The 13,908-nt window shown below is 43.9% G+C and overlaps 1 protein-coding gene across 1 annotated transcript; it reads left to right on the forward strand.

Moving 5' to 3' along the window:
• The first annotated feature begins 12,813 nt into the window (after positions 1-12,813).
• SF3B5 (splicing factor 3b subunit 5) lies at positions 12,814-13,669 on the forward strand. Its single transcript, XM_068407005.1, has one exon. The coding sequence runs from the start codon at positions 12,968-12,970 to the stop codon at positions 13,226-13,228; it is 261 nt and encodes an 86-aa protein (XP_068263106.1). The 5' UTR covers positions 12,814-12,967; the 3' UTR covers positions 13,229-13,669.
• Positions 13,670-13,908: the final 239 nt, after the last annotated feature.

Below are 13,908 nucleotides of genomic sequence, written 5' to 3' on the forward strand. Positions count from 1 at the left end.
TAATTACTCTTGCAATTCAAAATCACAGCCAATTTGTGGGGCTACTCTGTAGCCTTACACTCTGCTGCCTTACACTTTGCTTACTCTTGGGAAAGAACAAGCAGATAACTTTCCCTGTTACTGTAGAGCTACATGACCCAGAAAGTACATTATAGGTGTAGGAAGACTTCCTGCTCCCTTTCCTTGCCTTTTGTAAGAAAGTCAACTGTTTTGGGATTCCCAGTATGAGAAGGATGTAGATGAACTTGAGCAAGTCCAGCAGAGAGTCACCGAGATGGTCAGAGGGTTGGAGTGCGTGATCTGTGGGGAGAGGCTGAAGGAACTGGGCTTGTTTAGCCCAGACAAGAAAAGATTTAGGGGACTTAACAGCAGCCTTAAAGTACTGAAGAGGAGATTACTGACACGACCTAAGTGTATGGCATGAGAATGAGAAACAATGCTCATAAATTGAGAGAGGGCAGGTTCCAATAGTACATAAAGGAAAATTCCCCACTATGAGGGCAATGAAGCTTTGGGAGAGGAGGTTGCCTGGAGAAGTTGTGGAATCTCTGTTCTTGGAGATTTTCAAGACCCAGCTGGACAAAGCCCAGAGATACCTGGTCAGAAATCAGGTTGACTCTGCTTTGAGCAGGAGATTGGACAACATAACTCCCTGAAGTCTCTCCTAATATGTGATTCTAATGTAGTGCAAAATCAACAGCTGTAGAGGCCAGATCTTGGTGCTGAAAGATGCTTCTGAATAGGAAGCCCTTAAATCTCACATCCCACATCCCGCAGTGCAAGAGCAGCCAGACTCACCATCTAGCGCCTGTTACTACATGAACGGTGTCTAAGATAGGCTCATTAGCTGCTACAGCAAAGCCAGCTCTTCATTAGTCAACGTTCTCACTGCAACACACCTACATTTCATTTTAATCTTGGTTACCAATCTACTGAGTTTGTTTTCCAGACATGTGTTGTTTCTAATGATGCAAATCTGCAGTTCAGGCATTTGTAGATTTCTTTGAAAACAACTTTGTCTTCGTTCAGGTGTCTGGGTAGAGCAATCTACCTACGCTCTGTCTGTCAGTGCAAGACATAAAACACACTCACCTGGCACCAGCCAGCGACCTGACAGTGTACGCTGCAAAACTGATACTGGATTAGTAGGTGCTGATGTGTATCCAGGCTGTTTGTGACTTGGTCAAAGCATTTTAGCAGGCAGTTTAACAGTTTAACAAGTGTTTGCAGTATATTACAAGTCATAAGACAGATTGATGAGACGCAAACAAGCACAGTCCAGGTTCTCTTGCACACCCAGCAATATGCCCATCAGCCTTCAAACCTGTACTGCTTTCAGAGTCTTATTCCCTGAAGACGAAAGGAGATAGACATGCCACTTGTTGACAGACATTTCACTTGCAAGATGATTTTCCAAATAATGTTAGAAACTCTGCCATATATGTGGCTTTGGTGACAATTAAATTAAGTTGATGGACTAAGCTAGGTTTTCAATTTATCTGACAACAATAATAATATTGCATTACATTTATAAACTATGTTCCGCTTCAGGCTCTCTAAACCAATTTGCAAGCAATTACTTTAAAAATACTGCTATGTGTATTGCTACCCATGTATTATTCATAGGAAAAGAAATCACAGAAAAGTGTCAAAATGCCTACAGGTGTACAGGAAACTTTGATCTAACTAGAAGTTGCATCCAAATCCCCTGAGTGCTAGTCCTCTCCTCTCATGAAAAGATTACATGTCTCTGCCTTTTTTCTTACAGATATTTTGTTCCTCTTAAGGCTTATGCCTCTATACTGCCATCTTTCTAATTCTCTCCCTTAAATAATTTCTTAGGTGTGAATGCTATACAGTTGGCATAGAAAATACTGTGTTCCACTTAATAAGAAGTCTATGCCAGTTAAAATTAATTGCCAAATTCTGCTTTCAGTGAAGTCAATGAAAGTTTGACCATGGCATCAATTGAGACAGGCCCAATGTTAAAAAATACAGGAAGCATGAGATGGAGGATAGGTGGTGGACTGTATTGATACTGGTATAGGGGAGAATCAAAACATAATGATCATGTGTCCAGGTGAGTGAATAGACCATGTGTGTCCTCTAACCAATACCCTTAAGACAAGAACCAGAAAGCAAAATGAAATTAATTACACAAATGCTCTGGCAGCTGGCTTTGGCAGTTACAAAATGTATTTTTGATGAAATGCTTCCCAGATGCTAGAGGCAAGCCCAAACTAGTCCCCAGAATTCACAACTGCAAATCACAACCAGACTTGTGATTGTCCCAGCTTTCTAATGAGCTGATCCAAAAATCCCAACTCTGATGCCCCAAACCTTGGGGAAGTAGGGGTTTGCACCCAGATACAGGTGTAGCAATCCAAACCCTGTACTACCACACATCTATAAGACAAGGTTTGCACTAGCGTGCCTTTGTTAGAGTACCTGTCTTAGAAAAAAACTACTACCAAAGGTCTGTTTAAGCCTGAAGTCTGTTTCTTTCTCAAGCCATTAATAACATTCAGGAGAAAACTGTAAAAAAGAGGTTGAAGGGGACCTCTGCCTTGAGACAGCCCCATAATAACGAATAGCTGTGGGGTTTCTGAGGTGGAGGCTGCATTCAAGCAGGTGAAAAGGTATTGTCAGAGCCAATGTACAAGTTGTTTTTTGTATGGAGCATATTGGTAGAAGTACTTTAAAAGTGTATTCAGGTGCACCACTCCCCCCACCACCCTGGCTCATCCTGGGCAAACAGAGCTTCATTTTGGTTTGGGTAAGAAAATGAAAATTTTCAGATTTGCTATGAAAGTGATAGAACTCGTTGGAGTTAAACATACAACTATTTCTGCATACAAATCAAAATGCATCTCTCAGAGGAGCTCCACGGCCCACAGTGTGAGAAGGGTGAGAAATGTGTCAGCGTGAATGTGGGCTCAGCTCCGACTCTGCTCAAGGACGTAGGAGGAAACAGAAACTTAACTGACAATAAAATTTTCCAAAGGGCTAGTGTACCCAAAGCAAACCATTACGGTCATAAACAAGTCTCACCTAGAGATGATGTGCTGAGCTGAGTCAGTGAAAAATCTTCAGGGAGAGCTGGAGGCAGAGCTGGGTGATGGGCACAGTGCAGCGCTAGCAAGGAGCCTGCTCTGCCACCAGTTCAGTGGGGGGCTTCTGGCAAGGCAGTTCATTGCTACTTGTGTCAACGTCCTCGTCTGTTTGATTAGGCTAGTATTTTCCTTTCTTAGTACAGCCATCAAGTTAGTGCTTGTAGGATACTATACAGTTCTCAGAAGAAAGACTATTGCACTTCCTAATATGTTTTATAAAGGAAACAATGACATCCATAAAGTAGATGACTGCTCTCAACACTATTTTTTTCTCTAGATTTATGGCTAGCTTTTTCTTAAAGCACAGTTACATGCTTCTGTTTCTTTGGCTGACAGAGCATTGGACAAACTACTCTCTCTCAATGCAACCGAGTTTTTTCTAATTCCTCTTGAGCATCAGATATTCTGAGCTAAAAGGCCATTTTTTTCTCCCCAAAACAGCAGTCAAAACAATATACCTACATCTGCAGGAAGATTTTGGCTTATAATTTCTATGCCACAGTTTTGGAATTCTACACATACACAAAAGATCCACCTTCTTTCCTCACCCTAACTTACCATTGGAAATACTTTATTGCTAAGTCCTTTAAATAGGGTAATAATAGTCCCTTAAAAAAGGTGAAAAGCACTGATGCTGGGTTTTTGACTTAAGCTCCATGTGAGGATCTGTTAGGATAGTAACAGTGACTGGTTTTAGTAGTGAAGGAAAACACAGATTTTTTTTTTTCCCCTGTGTGAAGGACGAAACAGTTGGTCAGATCCCAGGGGTTATGGGAGAGAGAACTCAACAGCAGAGCATTTCAGAAGGAGACATTCCATGGGTACCACTGAAATGATTCAAACTGTATTTAACTATCCCTGCTATCCCAAAATACAGGTGCATATGTATTTGGGAATGAGATGAGTATCAAATTGCAAATTGAGTCACTCGACAAGCTTGTTTTACCCTTCCAATTATGCAAGCAAGTTTGTGACTCAGCATCTACACAAGTCTGTTCTCCACTGACAAGACAAATCAGTTCTGCAGCTGAGTCAGAGCAGCCCTTTTCACAGTGATAAATTCAGCAGGCAGCCATGGTGTGGAAAAGATTGTGGAGCCTTTATTCTGTGTGCAGTTACCTATGTGAGACAGAGTAAACACATTTTAAAGGAGAATAATCTTCAGCTCATCTTCACACAAGGAACTAATTAAATGGGGGAGAGAAAAGCTGTCATGGGATTATGCTGATCGGTGTTCATGGTCCTTTAACTAAAAGAGATTAGATTTTCTTTCCCATAGCATCTGTTGCTACTGTTGTGTGTTCATCCCTTGCTTATAAAAATTATCCGGCAACTTGCTGTAATTGCAATTGTAGTTCAGAATGAATTTCTTTAATTGTCTTTGAGTTTTCTTTCAAGGGTTACAAATAATTTTCTACATTTTAGAATATGACAAGGGTGGAGGTGTCATGCCAGTTACAGGCAGTCACAGACTCATGCACATGTGGGCACGGGAATCTCTGCCCCAGCCGCTTCCTGGAATGCCGACTTTTTTTGCTGGCACATCTGGAACCAACAATAATCTTTCCTTACCCTTCAGGCTTGGTCCTTTTGAGGTGCCAAGTATGAAAGACTGTTGCCAATGGTCTTAGCACTTGAAATACCTGAATCTTAGCACCTACTGACAGAACCTCTAGGCTGCATATAAAAACCTCTCTCTGCCTGTAAGAAATATATCCCATTAGTCCTGTTCAAAACCACGTGTCTTTATGCCCATGCCCAGAGGTGAACCTCACCAATAGCCACATTAGTTGGTATTACAATAATCCCACTGTGAGGCCACAAATGAGACCCCGCTGACTGAACTGCAGTACAAACTCTGTAGGAGAATGCCTTAGCCAAGAGGAGCTTGTCATTAAGTTACATGAGGCTGAAAAAGATAGGGAAAAGGGAACAGAGAGTTACAGTTTGCAACTGTTTTAACTTCATACTGAAGGCTTTTCCAAAACGTCAAAAATGGGTTTCAATACACAGTTGTATGCAAATACCAAATTGTCTGTTCTGAGAGATGCATCAGCTGCCTTCTACACGATCTACGCACGTCCTGTTGGGGCTCTAGATCACAACCCCAGCGCCGACAGTTTTCACAGTGACTGGTGCTTTTCTTAAAGCTTCTGTCCCTGCAACCATTTGAGCATGTGAGAATTTCAGCTTTAATTTTCTAAAACTAAGTACCTTCAGACATCACACAAATAAATACTTTCAAACATTTATGGAGAAAAGCAAATACAAACTAAGTGAAATACAGAATCTCAAAATGCAAAAGAAAAAAAAAGAAAGCAAACAATATATGTTACTTAAAAACAAAAGCAAAAAAATCACCATTTTAAAAGCTTACTTAAAAATTCAAGGTTCAGGTGATTTCTGAGTGCTTGGGTTTGACAGCACTTTCTCCAGTAGTTTTTTCAATTTTGTCCAGTTTCTCAGTGCACATGGTGCTGTGGAGGTGGGGAGAAATATTACAATCTAAAACAGGTAACATATTTCTGCTATTCTCCTTGCATATGTTTGCTTTCCAAAATCAACAATTCTCTTTCAATCTCTCAAATCACACGCCAAAATGCATAGATGGGATGGCTATCATCATATATTACTAACATTGCCCAATCCTGACTATAAATACCTTGCTTCCAGTGGCTTATTCCTTGCCAAGTCTCAACACTCTGGGTTTACTTTTTTATTTTGAGGATCTGGTGAATTAAACAATTTCCAGGTTGTGACAAAGACGACATTCCCAAGAATGAAGCCAGCAAGCAAGAAGACATTTATCATGAGTTATCAAGAGCTGTGCTTTGAACATATACATTTCTCTATGGTGCTTGTTGTGAAAAATTATGTTCTATCTGCCTTAAATGTAGTAAACAACAATACTTTGATAAAGCTGAAAGTGAGATACATTGCATAGCCTTCTGAGTGAAAGCTTTACTTTTACTGTAAATGCAAGAGGCTCATGTACACTTCTTATTTCAAATGAGGAAGTTCCCAACGCAAGTTGAGAAACAAGCATTTAACTGGCAGTTACTGGTTTGCCTTTTCCTAGAGATGCATGGAAGAAACGGTTATATTCTTCCTTCTGTAGTGATGCTGATTTCCTAAATATCCACTGCTGCCCCCTCTCTCCTTTGCTGTCTGCCCCACAAGCAATCCACAGCCTGAAATTTCATACCATGAATTAGTACAACACACCCCAAATAGATGAGTTGATCACACCCTGATATCAGTGGCTCCATACTTCTCCTGCTACTACTTCTTATTTTTTATTTTTATGAAATGACTCGCTGTGCATTAACAGATGAGTTTTGCCCTTGTGCAGAATACAGACAATATATTTTTGTTGAGATAAGGATGATGAAACCAATGTGCTCCATGCTTACTGCAGAGCAGGAGGTGAAATGATGAATACTTGTGCATGTGTGTGTAGGGGGGAAGCTGGAGGGGGAAAAGGGTGGTTACCGATAGGCTTCCTTGTACAGAACATTTTTAAGTACCGTTCTGAAGAAATCAGTATTTTTAAAACGTGATACTTATGTGGCAGATAAAAAAAGAAACAGCTGCATTAAGCAGCTTCAAGAGTCAGATTTAAAAAAAGGAAAGTCACCTCCTCTGTCCTTACTCTTCCCTGCACATAGAAAGAAGACAGTGATATGATATACAGAGCTACTCAATGGTCGAATCAATTTCTTCTAATTTAAACTCATGTACGTTTCTGATACCTTCTCTAGGGCCTATTTAAAGGTGTATCTTTCATCATTGCTACTTTCCTATACCTTATTGAACGCAATTAATAGCTGTATTAGCTGCAGCAGTTTATCTGGGGTGAATGAAGGGAAGACACACAAAGAAAAGCATGGGCAGAATATAGCTGCATCTTGGATAGTCCTGTAGTCTTCCCTAGTTTTGTTGTGTTTACTATTATTACTTCATTTTATTTCAAAATGCATGACAAGAACAAACCTTTCCCATTACAAAAATGTATGTGGACAGAAGCAATTTCAATTCTCCTTGCAGACTATTATTAGCTCCATTTTTAGAGCTGAAGCAGTAACTAATCTCATTAGTGGAGGGGCTTTTATTTTCAAAGTGATGGCTTTGGAATAGAGAACTTCCCTCTAAAGAGCAAGTGAGAGCTGCCTCTCCCAGACCTCCACTGTGCTCTTGGTAGAAGTCCTCCATCTTCTCCCTCTGCTCCACATTTCTCAGATCACCACATCATTTCGGAGTCTCATCTGTACATGCCGTGCTAGTGACCCCTACTGTGGCTCTACTTTTTGGGTGCTCCTACACCACACGAGGAAATTCTCAATGGCATCTAAATTAAGCTAATTAAATTGTGGTGCACACCTAAGGCATGTAGCTGTTATTCAAACGTATTCAGAAGAAGGAGTAGCGCGTCATGGTAATATTCACAAGCAAGCGATGGAGTGTGAAGCTACTAGACCGAATCTTTGTGCTCCATAAGCAGCTCCTACGTAAGGGACCATTAGTGCAGGTCACAGATCTACTCAGTTTGATAGAGAAGGGTTTAACACAGGGTCAATTAACCTGATCAGGACCTTTACGTTTTCACTCTGTCATCATGCAACAACAGTGTACTATAGAATACATTATTTTAGAAATGCTTTAGGGAGTTTTAATAAAGCTTAACGCATAACTCTGGTGGCATATGATGCAACAAAACCAAAACAAAAATATTCTAAAAATGTTGAAACTGACATTTAAAAGAGCTGATTTTCAATCCAACATTTTATTTCTGCAAGCTGCAAATCACTCAGTACAACAGCCTCCTGTCCCAAATTTTGATATACCGTAACATATCGAAGCCGAAGTGTGGCACTGCCTGATACTAGATGATGCCTGTCCTGAACCTCAGGCTAAGATAATTTTTCAGCAGTGAATTTCTCCAGTTGCAGTATGATTTAAAATAATATGATTTCCTTTTCCAGACAGGAACATGAGTACACAGCAGCTTAAAGTGTATGCTTTCAATGGTAGGATATACAGTATTGTTTATTTTCCCCTTTTTTTATTCCATATTCTTCTTATCTGACAGCTTTGGCAAAGAATCAGCTGCACAACCCTAAGAGAAGCTTTCAGATGTTTATTTACACACTATAAAATCAAAGCAATAGCAAAACATAGTTTCTAGTGGTGGAAGAAAGTTTAAAACCTAACCATGCTCGCAGGGACTGTATTTCCTCCATCTCAGAAGCAGCCCCAAAAGCTGCAGGTGGTTGCGGTGTGAAGGCCTATTCTTACACTGGAGCAGAATCACAATTCTGACTGCAAGGAAAAGAAATTAGAGGAGCTTATGCAAAACAAGGTGAAGAGAGCGACTTACTTTTGAAAAAAGCTTTTCACAGGATCTCTGAGAAAAGTAGTAAAAAGATGTTCCACCTGTTACAGGGCCAAAATAAGGGCTTCTGGAGGCTGTTAATGTTGGTTGGCTGTAACAGCATTTGAGAAACTGCATACATTACAAAAAGGCTTTGCAATGCATGTGATGACATGGGAAATTTGAGGGAAAAAAAGACCATGCAATTAAAGAAAGGTAATTTTTGCAGCCTAAAATTGCTAAGCGGTAATGTGACCTCTGTAAATAATGATTTAAGAACCCTGTTACAGCAGAAGCAAAATATTTTTAAAGAAATGCATACTTTTAACAAAAAAAGTCATTTCCCACATAAAGACATTAATTTCTTATCATTATTTATTTTCTAGCACCATTCTTTCCAGGCTAATGCAATCTCAAACTTTTTTTTTTTCTCTGAAATTGTATTTGTAGGATAAACCAATATAGTGAAGAACAGAGGAATTTCTGAAAAAAAATGGCACACCTCTCCATTTTATCGTCTTTCTGGGGTGTGTGTTGGATTTATCTATCAAAATCCTTGCATCCCCTTATGTGTGGGGTATTTATGTCTTCACTCTTGTACCCGAGGAGTCAGTAGAAAATTTAAAAACTCGGTTATACCTTGCAGTGGACAGACACTATCACTCTGTCTTTGTTGGTCCAGCGGCCTCCTCTACCCTCTTTCTATTTTGGAGGAGGAACCACCTACTGCCGTTTTATGGAAGAAGAATTTACGCAGGTCCAACCCTGACATCCAGTGGCCGCTGCCGTTCATGGCACGCTCCCGGCGGCTCGGACGTTTGAAACTTGGCTTGAAGTGATACGGCTTTAACCTCCAAGTAGATTATTTCGGCACTTAAATCAAAAAATATATGTGATTTCCATAAGTAAGCATAGGTTACAGACACTAATTATTTATCAACATCACTTCAGAGACCAAGACAAATATAAAATATTCTGATAATTATATTTAATGGTATTCAGTACAAAAACCTTGAAGCCTCCTAAAATGTTAAATTATTCAGTGTATTGGGTTTGAGTGGCAAGGTTTTGGTAGCTAGAGGGCTACAGGGGTGGCTTCTGTGAGAAGCTGCTAGAAGCTTCCCCCATGTCACCAGCCGGCTCCAAGATGGACCTGCCACTGGCCAAGGCCGAGCCCATCAGCAACAGTGGTAGCACCTCTGTGATAACGTATTTAAGTAGGGGGAAAAATAACTACACAACAGCAATTGCAGCCGAAGAGAGGAGTGAGAATATGTGAGAGAAACAGCCCTGCAGACACCAAGGTCAGTGAAGAAGGAGGGAAGGAGGTGCTCCAGGTGCCGGAGCAGATTCCCCTGCAGCCCTTGGTGAAGACCATGGTGAGGCAGGCTGTGCCCCGGCAGCCCATGGAGGTCCACGGTGGAGCAGGTGGATGTCCCCGAGGGAGGTTGTGACCCTGTGAGAAGCCCGTGCTGGAGCAGGCTCCTGGCAGGACCTGTGGAGAGAGGAGCCCACGCTGGAGCAGGTTTGCTGGCAGGACTTGTGACTCTGTGGGGGACCCACGCTGGAGCAGTCTGTTCCTGAAGATCTGCACCCCATGGAAGGGACCCATGCTGGAGCAGTTCATGAAGAACTGCAGTCTGTGGGAAGGACTCACGTTGGAAAAGCTTGTGGAGGACTGTCTCCCGTAGGAGGGACCCCACGCTGGAGCAGGGGAGAGTGTGAGGAGTCCTCCCCCTGAGGAGGAAGGAATGGCAGAGACGTGTGATGAACTGACCGCAACCTTCATTCCCTGTCCCTCTGCGCTGCTGGTGGGGAGGAGGTAGAGAAAATTGGGAGTGCAGTTGAGCTCGGGGAGAAGGGAGGGGTGGGGGGAAGGTGTTTTAAGATTTGGTTTTATTTCTCATTATCCTACTCTGATTTGATTGGTAATAAATTAAATTAATTTTCCCCAGGTCAAGTCTGCTTTGCCTGTGACGGTAATCACTGAGTGATCTCTCCCTGTCCTTATCTCGACCCATGAGCCTTTCATTACATTTTCTCTCCCCTGTCCTGCTGAAGAGGGGGAGTGCTAAGAGTGCCTTTGGAGGGCACCTGACACCCGGCCAGGGTCAACCCACCACATTTAGGAATCCTAATTGCACAAGCATATTACCACTGAGTGATAATTCTCTCTATATAAATCTGCATCTGTGCACACACGCGTACTTACTTACATCCTCTTCCTCTCCCTAGTCACTTAGTATTCCTCAACTAGAAATGAAAGTGCCCAAGTGCAGGCATCCATTTTGCATGGACCTAATGAGGAAAACAAGGCCCAAGGACATTTTATTTTTGTGTGGAAGAAGAAGATAAAGTGAATATAATCGAATGTAATGCTTCAAAGCTAGCAGCTGAAACTTTGTATTTTTCAAGTGAAACTTGAAGTAGGTAATTACTTGTAAATATCTGTTACTTGCCCGTTGGCTGGTAATTTTACTACCTATTTTTTCTGGCTAGTATTGGTAAGCTTGTGTGGTACTCTCAGAGGAGTTTTTGATCAAACCCAATACAGAGTGAAGTTTTGGTACATACTTTCCCAGAGCTCTGGATGCCTGAATGCAGTGTTTTAATCTGGCCCACTGTCAAGCTCGCTGAAAATTTCAGGTTTACACTTCCCTTCCAGGGTGGTTTTTTTGCACTAGAACTCTAACACCTGCTTGGTTTAATGCAGCTATTACCTCTAGAAACCCCTGCAACAGCTGCAAGAGATCGATAAGCTTCTGGAGATCTTTTCTACTCTGAAGACTGATTGATTATTTTAATCAATAAATCACCTGGCTTAGAGTTTCCAAGATGACAATTTGAAAACAACTCTGAGATCAGCCCTACGTGTCACTGTGTTGTCACTGAACATCTATCAAAAGTTAGTGTCCTTCATACTGTCCTGCTCTTTATAAAGATACCATTTTAAAAAGAAATTACAGCTTTCTCATGTTCAGAGTATGTCTGGTTTTGTCTTTCTATATACCAGTACATGTAGAAACTCCTGAGGAGCTGTATCTGTTTGTTTGGTTTTTTTCTCTCTTGGGTCTCTGGAAGCAACCACAGAATGCAACTGCTACATCCAGCTGGGTAAAACTGCTTCCTGCTAGGTAAGCGTTGATAGCAATGACTCAACAGATCCTTGTAAAAATAATAATAACAATAATAATAAAAAAATATAGTCCTCATTTATTTCTTTGCACTAAAGGGTAAGGACACTTCAGGACATTGTTTTGACGTTGCTTTCTGTGGGCTTGGTTTTATAAGATGCTCGCTTTTAAACAAGGGGCTTAGAATCATCCGGGTTTTCAAAGAACATTTCTGTGGATTTCTTTTGACTACAGGGCATTTGCACGGACAAGAAGAAATAGCTCAGTGTCCTATTGGAAAATTTCTGGCAACGTGTCTTTCCTATTTTAAAACAAGTAATTAAAAACACTACTATCATATGAAAGCATGAATCATTTCATGCATTTTAAACTTAACGTTATGTAAGCTCTTGAAGAGAGCTGGGGAAGAAAGACTACTTATTTGGTGGATGATAAAATTTATTTCAAGCTCCGCTTTGACAGGCAATGCAATTTATAATTTCTGTGGTTTTCATATCTGCTTGTGAGTTTAACATTCGCATAAAATACTACCTGCGCCGTCAAAAAATCTTTTTCAACAGTAATACTTGATTTTGGCAGAAATCTCTTGGCCCTGCTGAGCTGCAAAGCCTGCCTGGGGAAAAGTCACCAGGAGCTCTGCTCCTTACACAGGAGCGGGGACGGGGCCTGCAGTACTGCTCCTCAGCTGCGGGTCACAGGCCCGACCTCACCGGACCGCGTGTTCTGGGAGGCCCCGCAAACGCTCTGCGCTTCTTCAGCCTTTCTCTACACGGACTTCTTGTACGACATCACCACGAGAAGCGCGGCGCCCCCCTCCAACCGAGCGCAGGCCTAGCTACCGACACGGGGTGCCTCGGGCTGCTCCCGGCACCTCCTGGCTGTTTCTGGCAGCCGTTCCTTTCCGCAGAGCCAGGCTCCCCGCGCCACCTGTTCGGGAAGCAAAGCCGAGATGCAGTTTATACAGAGACAACGCCAGGCGCTGGGACACGCGGCGCCCCGAAGCTGCACCCCCAGGGTGCCGCTGTGCCCGCTCGGCGGCACGGGCGGGGCGGGCCGGCACCGGCGGCCGTGGGCCCGGCGGGGCCAAGACTACAACTCCCGTCATGCCCTGCGGGGCGCGCATGCGCGCTCCTTCCCGCCGGCGGACGCGCTGCACTCGTGCCCCGCGGCAGGAAAGCGCTGTGCTCCTGCGGGTTTTTGTTTTAATTTCCGCGGAGAGGGGGCGGCGGGGCCGCAAACAGCCGGTGCCCGGGCTGCGAAAAGAGTCGCTGCGCCCCGGCCGGAGGGGCGGAAACGGTTCCTGGCGTGAGGGTACGTCAGTTCCGGTGTCCATTTCGCGCGGCGCCGCCATGACGGACCGGTACACCATCCACAGCCAGCTGGAGCACCTGCAGTCCAAGTACATCGGGACGGGCCACGCCGACACCACCAAGTGGGAGTGGCTGGTGAACCAGCACCGGGACTCCTACTGCTCCTACATGGGCCACTTTGACCTGCTCAACTACTTCGCCATCGCCGAGAACGAGAGCAAGGCGCGCGTCCGCTTCAACCTCATGGAGAAGATGCTGCAGCCCTGCGGGCCGCCCGCCGACAAGCCCGACGAGTCCTAGCCCGCCCCGCCCGGGTCCCGGCCCCGGCCCCGGCCCCGGCCCCAGACCCGGCACCGGGGCGGTGTGCCGTAGGAGCGGGTCGGCGGGAGCGAGCGGAGGCAGCGCAGAGGCCGCCACTCCGTGCGGGGCGCGGTGGCGGCCCCGCTGGGCTCCGCTGAGGTGGCCGGCCTGCCCGCCGAGGCCGAGCCCGGCACCGCTGGACTGCCCCTGCGCCCGCGGGAAGGTCCGAGGAGTTGCCCGTGTGAGTACGGGGAGCGTTGGCGGCTGCGGCCCTCCGTGCTCCTGGTCCCTGCTCTTTCTCCGTGTGTTGTTCCCTCGAAGGATTCTGACGGGGAGAAGTCTTGTGAAATGCCTGCTTCTGGACAGCTTCCACTCTTTTAACTGAACAATCGTTCGGATTTTTTTAAATGGAAAATAATAAAACTTTCTGGGCATTCCTGATGTTTTGTTTGGTGATCTGCTAATAGGAGCTCGTTGTTCTAGAAGGAGTGCTCATTGCTCGGTATTAAGCGTTTCGATACAACCATCCGAGGTGCAAGTCTCGGATACTTTACAGAGAGCATTTTCCCAGCGGGGCTGATTGGTGCTTTCTTACTAAAACTCTGTTTTGAGGAGAGAGGGGAAGCTTGTTGACACTCAAAGGGTTTGATTTGTTGTTAGCATTTATTGTGTGGGGTGAT

The sequence above is a fragment of the Nyctibius grandis genome, chromosome 1 (assembly GCF_013368605.1).
Source record: "Nyctibius grandis isolate bNycGra1 chromosome 1, bNycGra1.pri, whole genome shotgun sequence".
NCBI classification, from domain to species: Eukaryota; Metazoa; Chordata; class Aves; order Nyctibiiformes; family Nyctibiidae; genus Nyctibius; species Nyctibius grandis.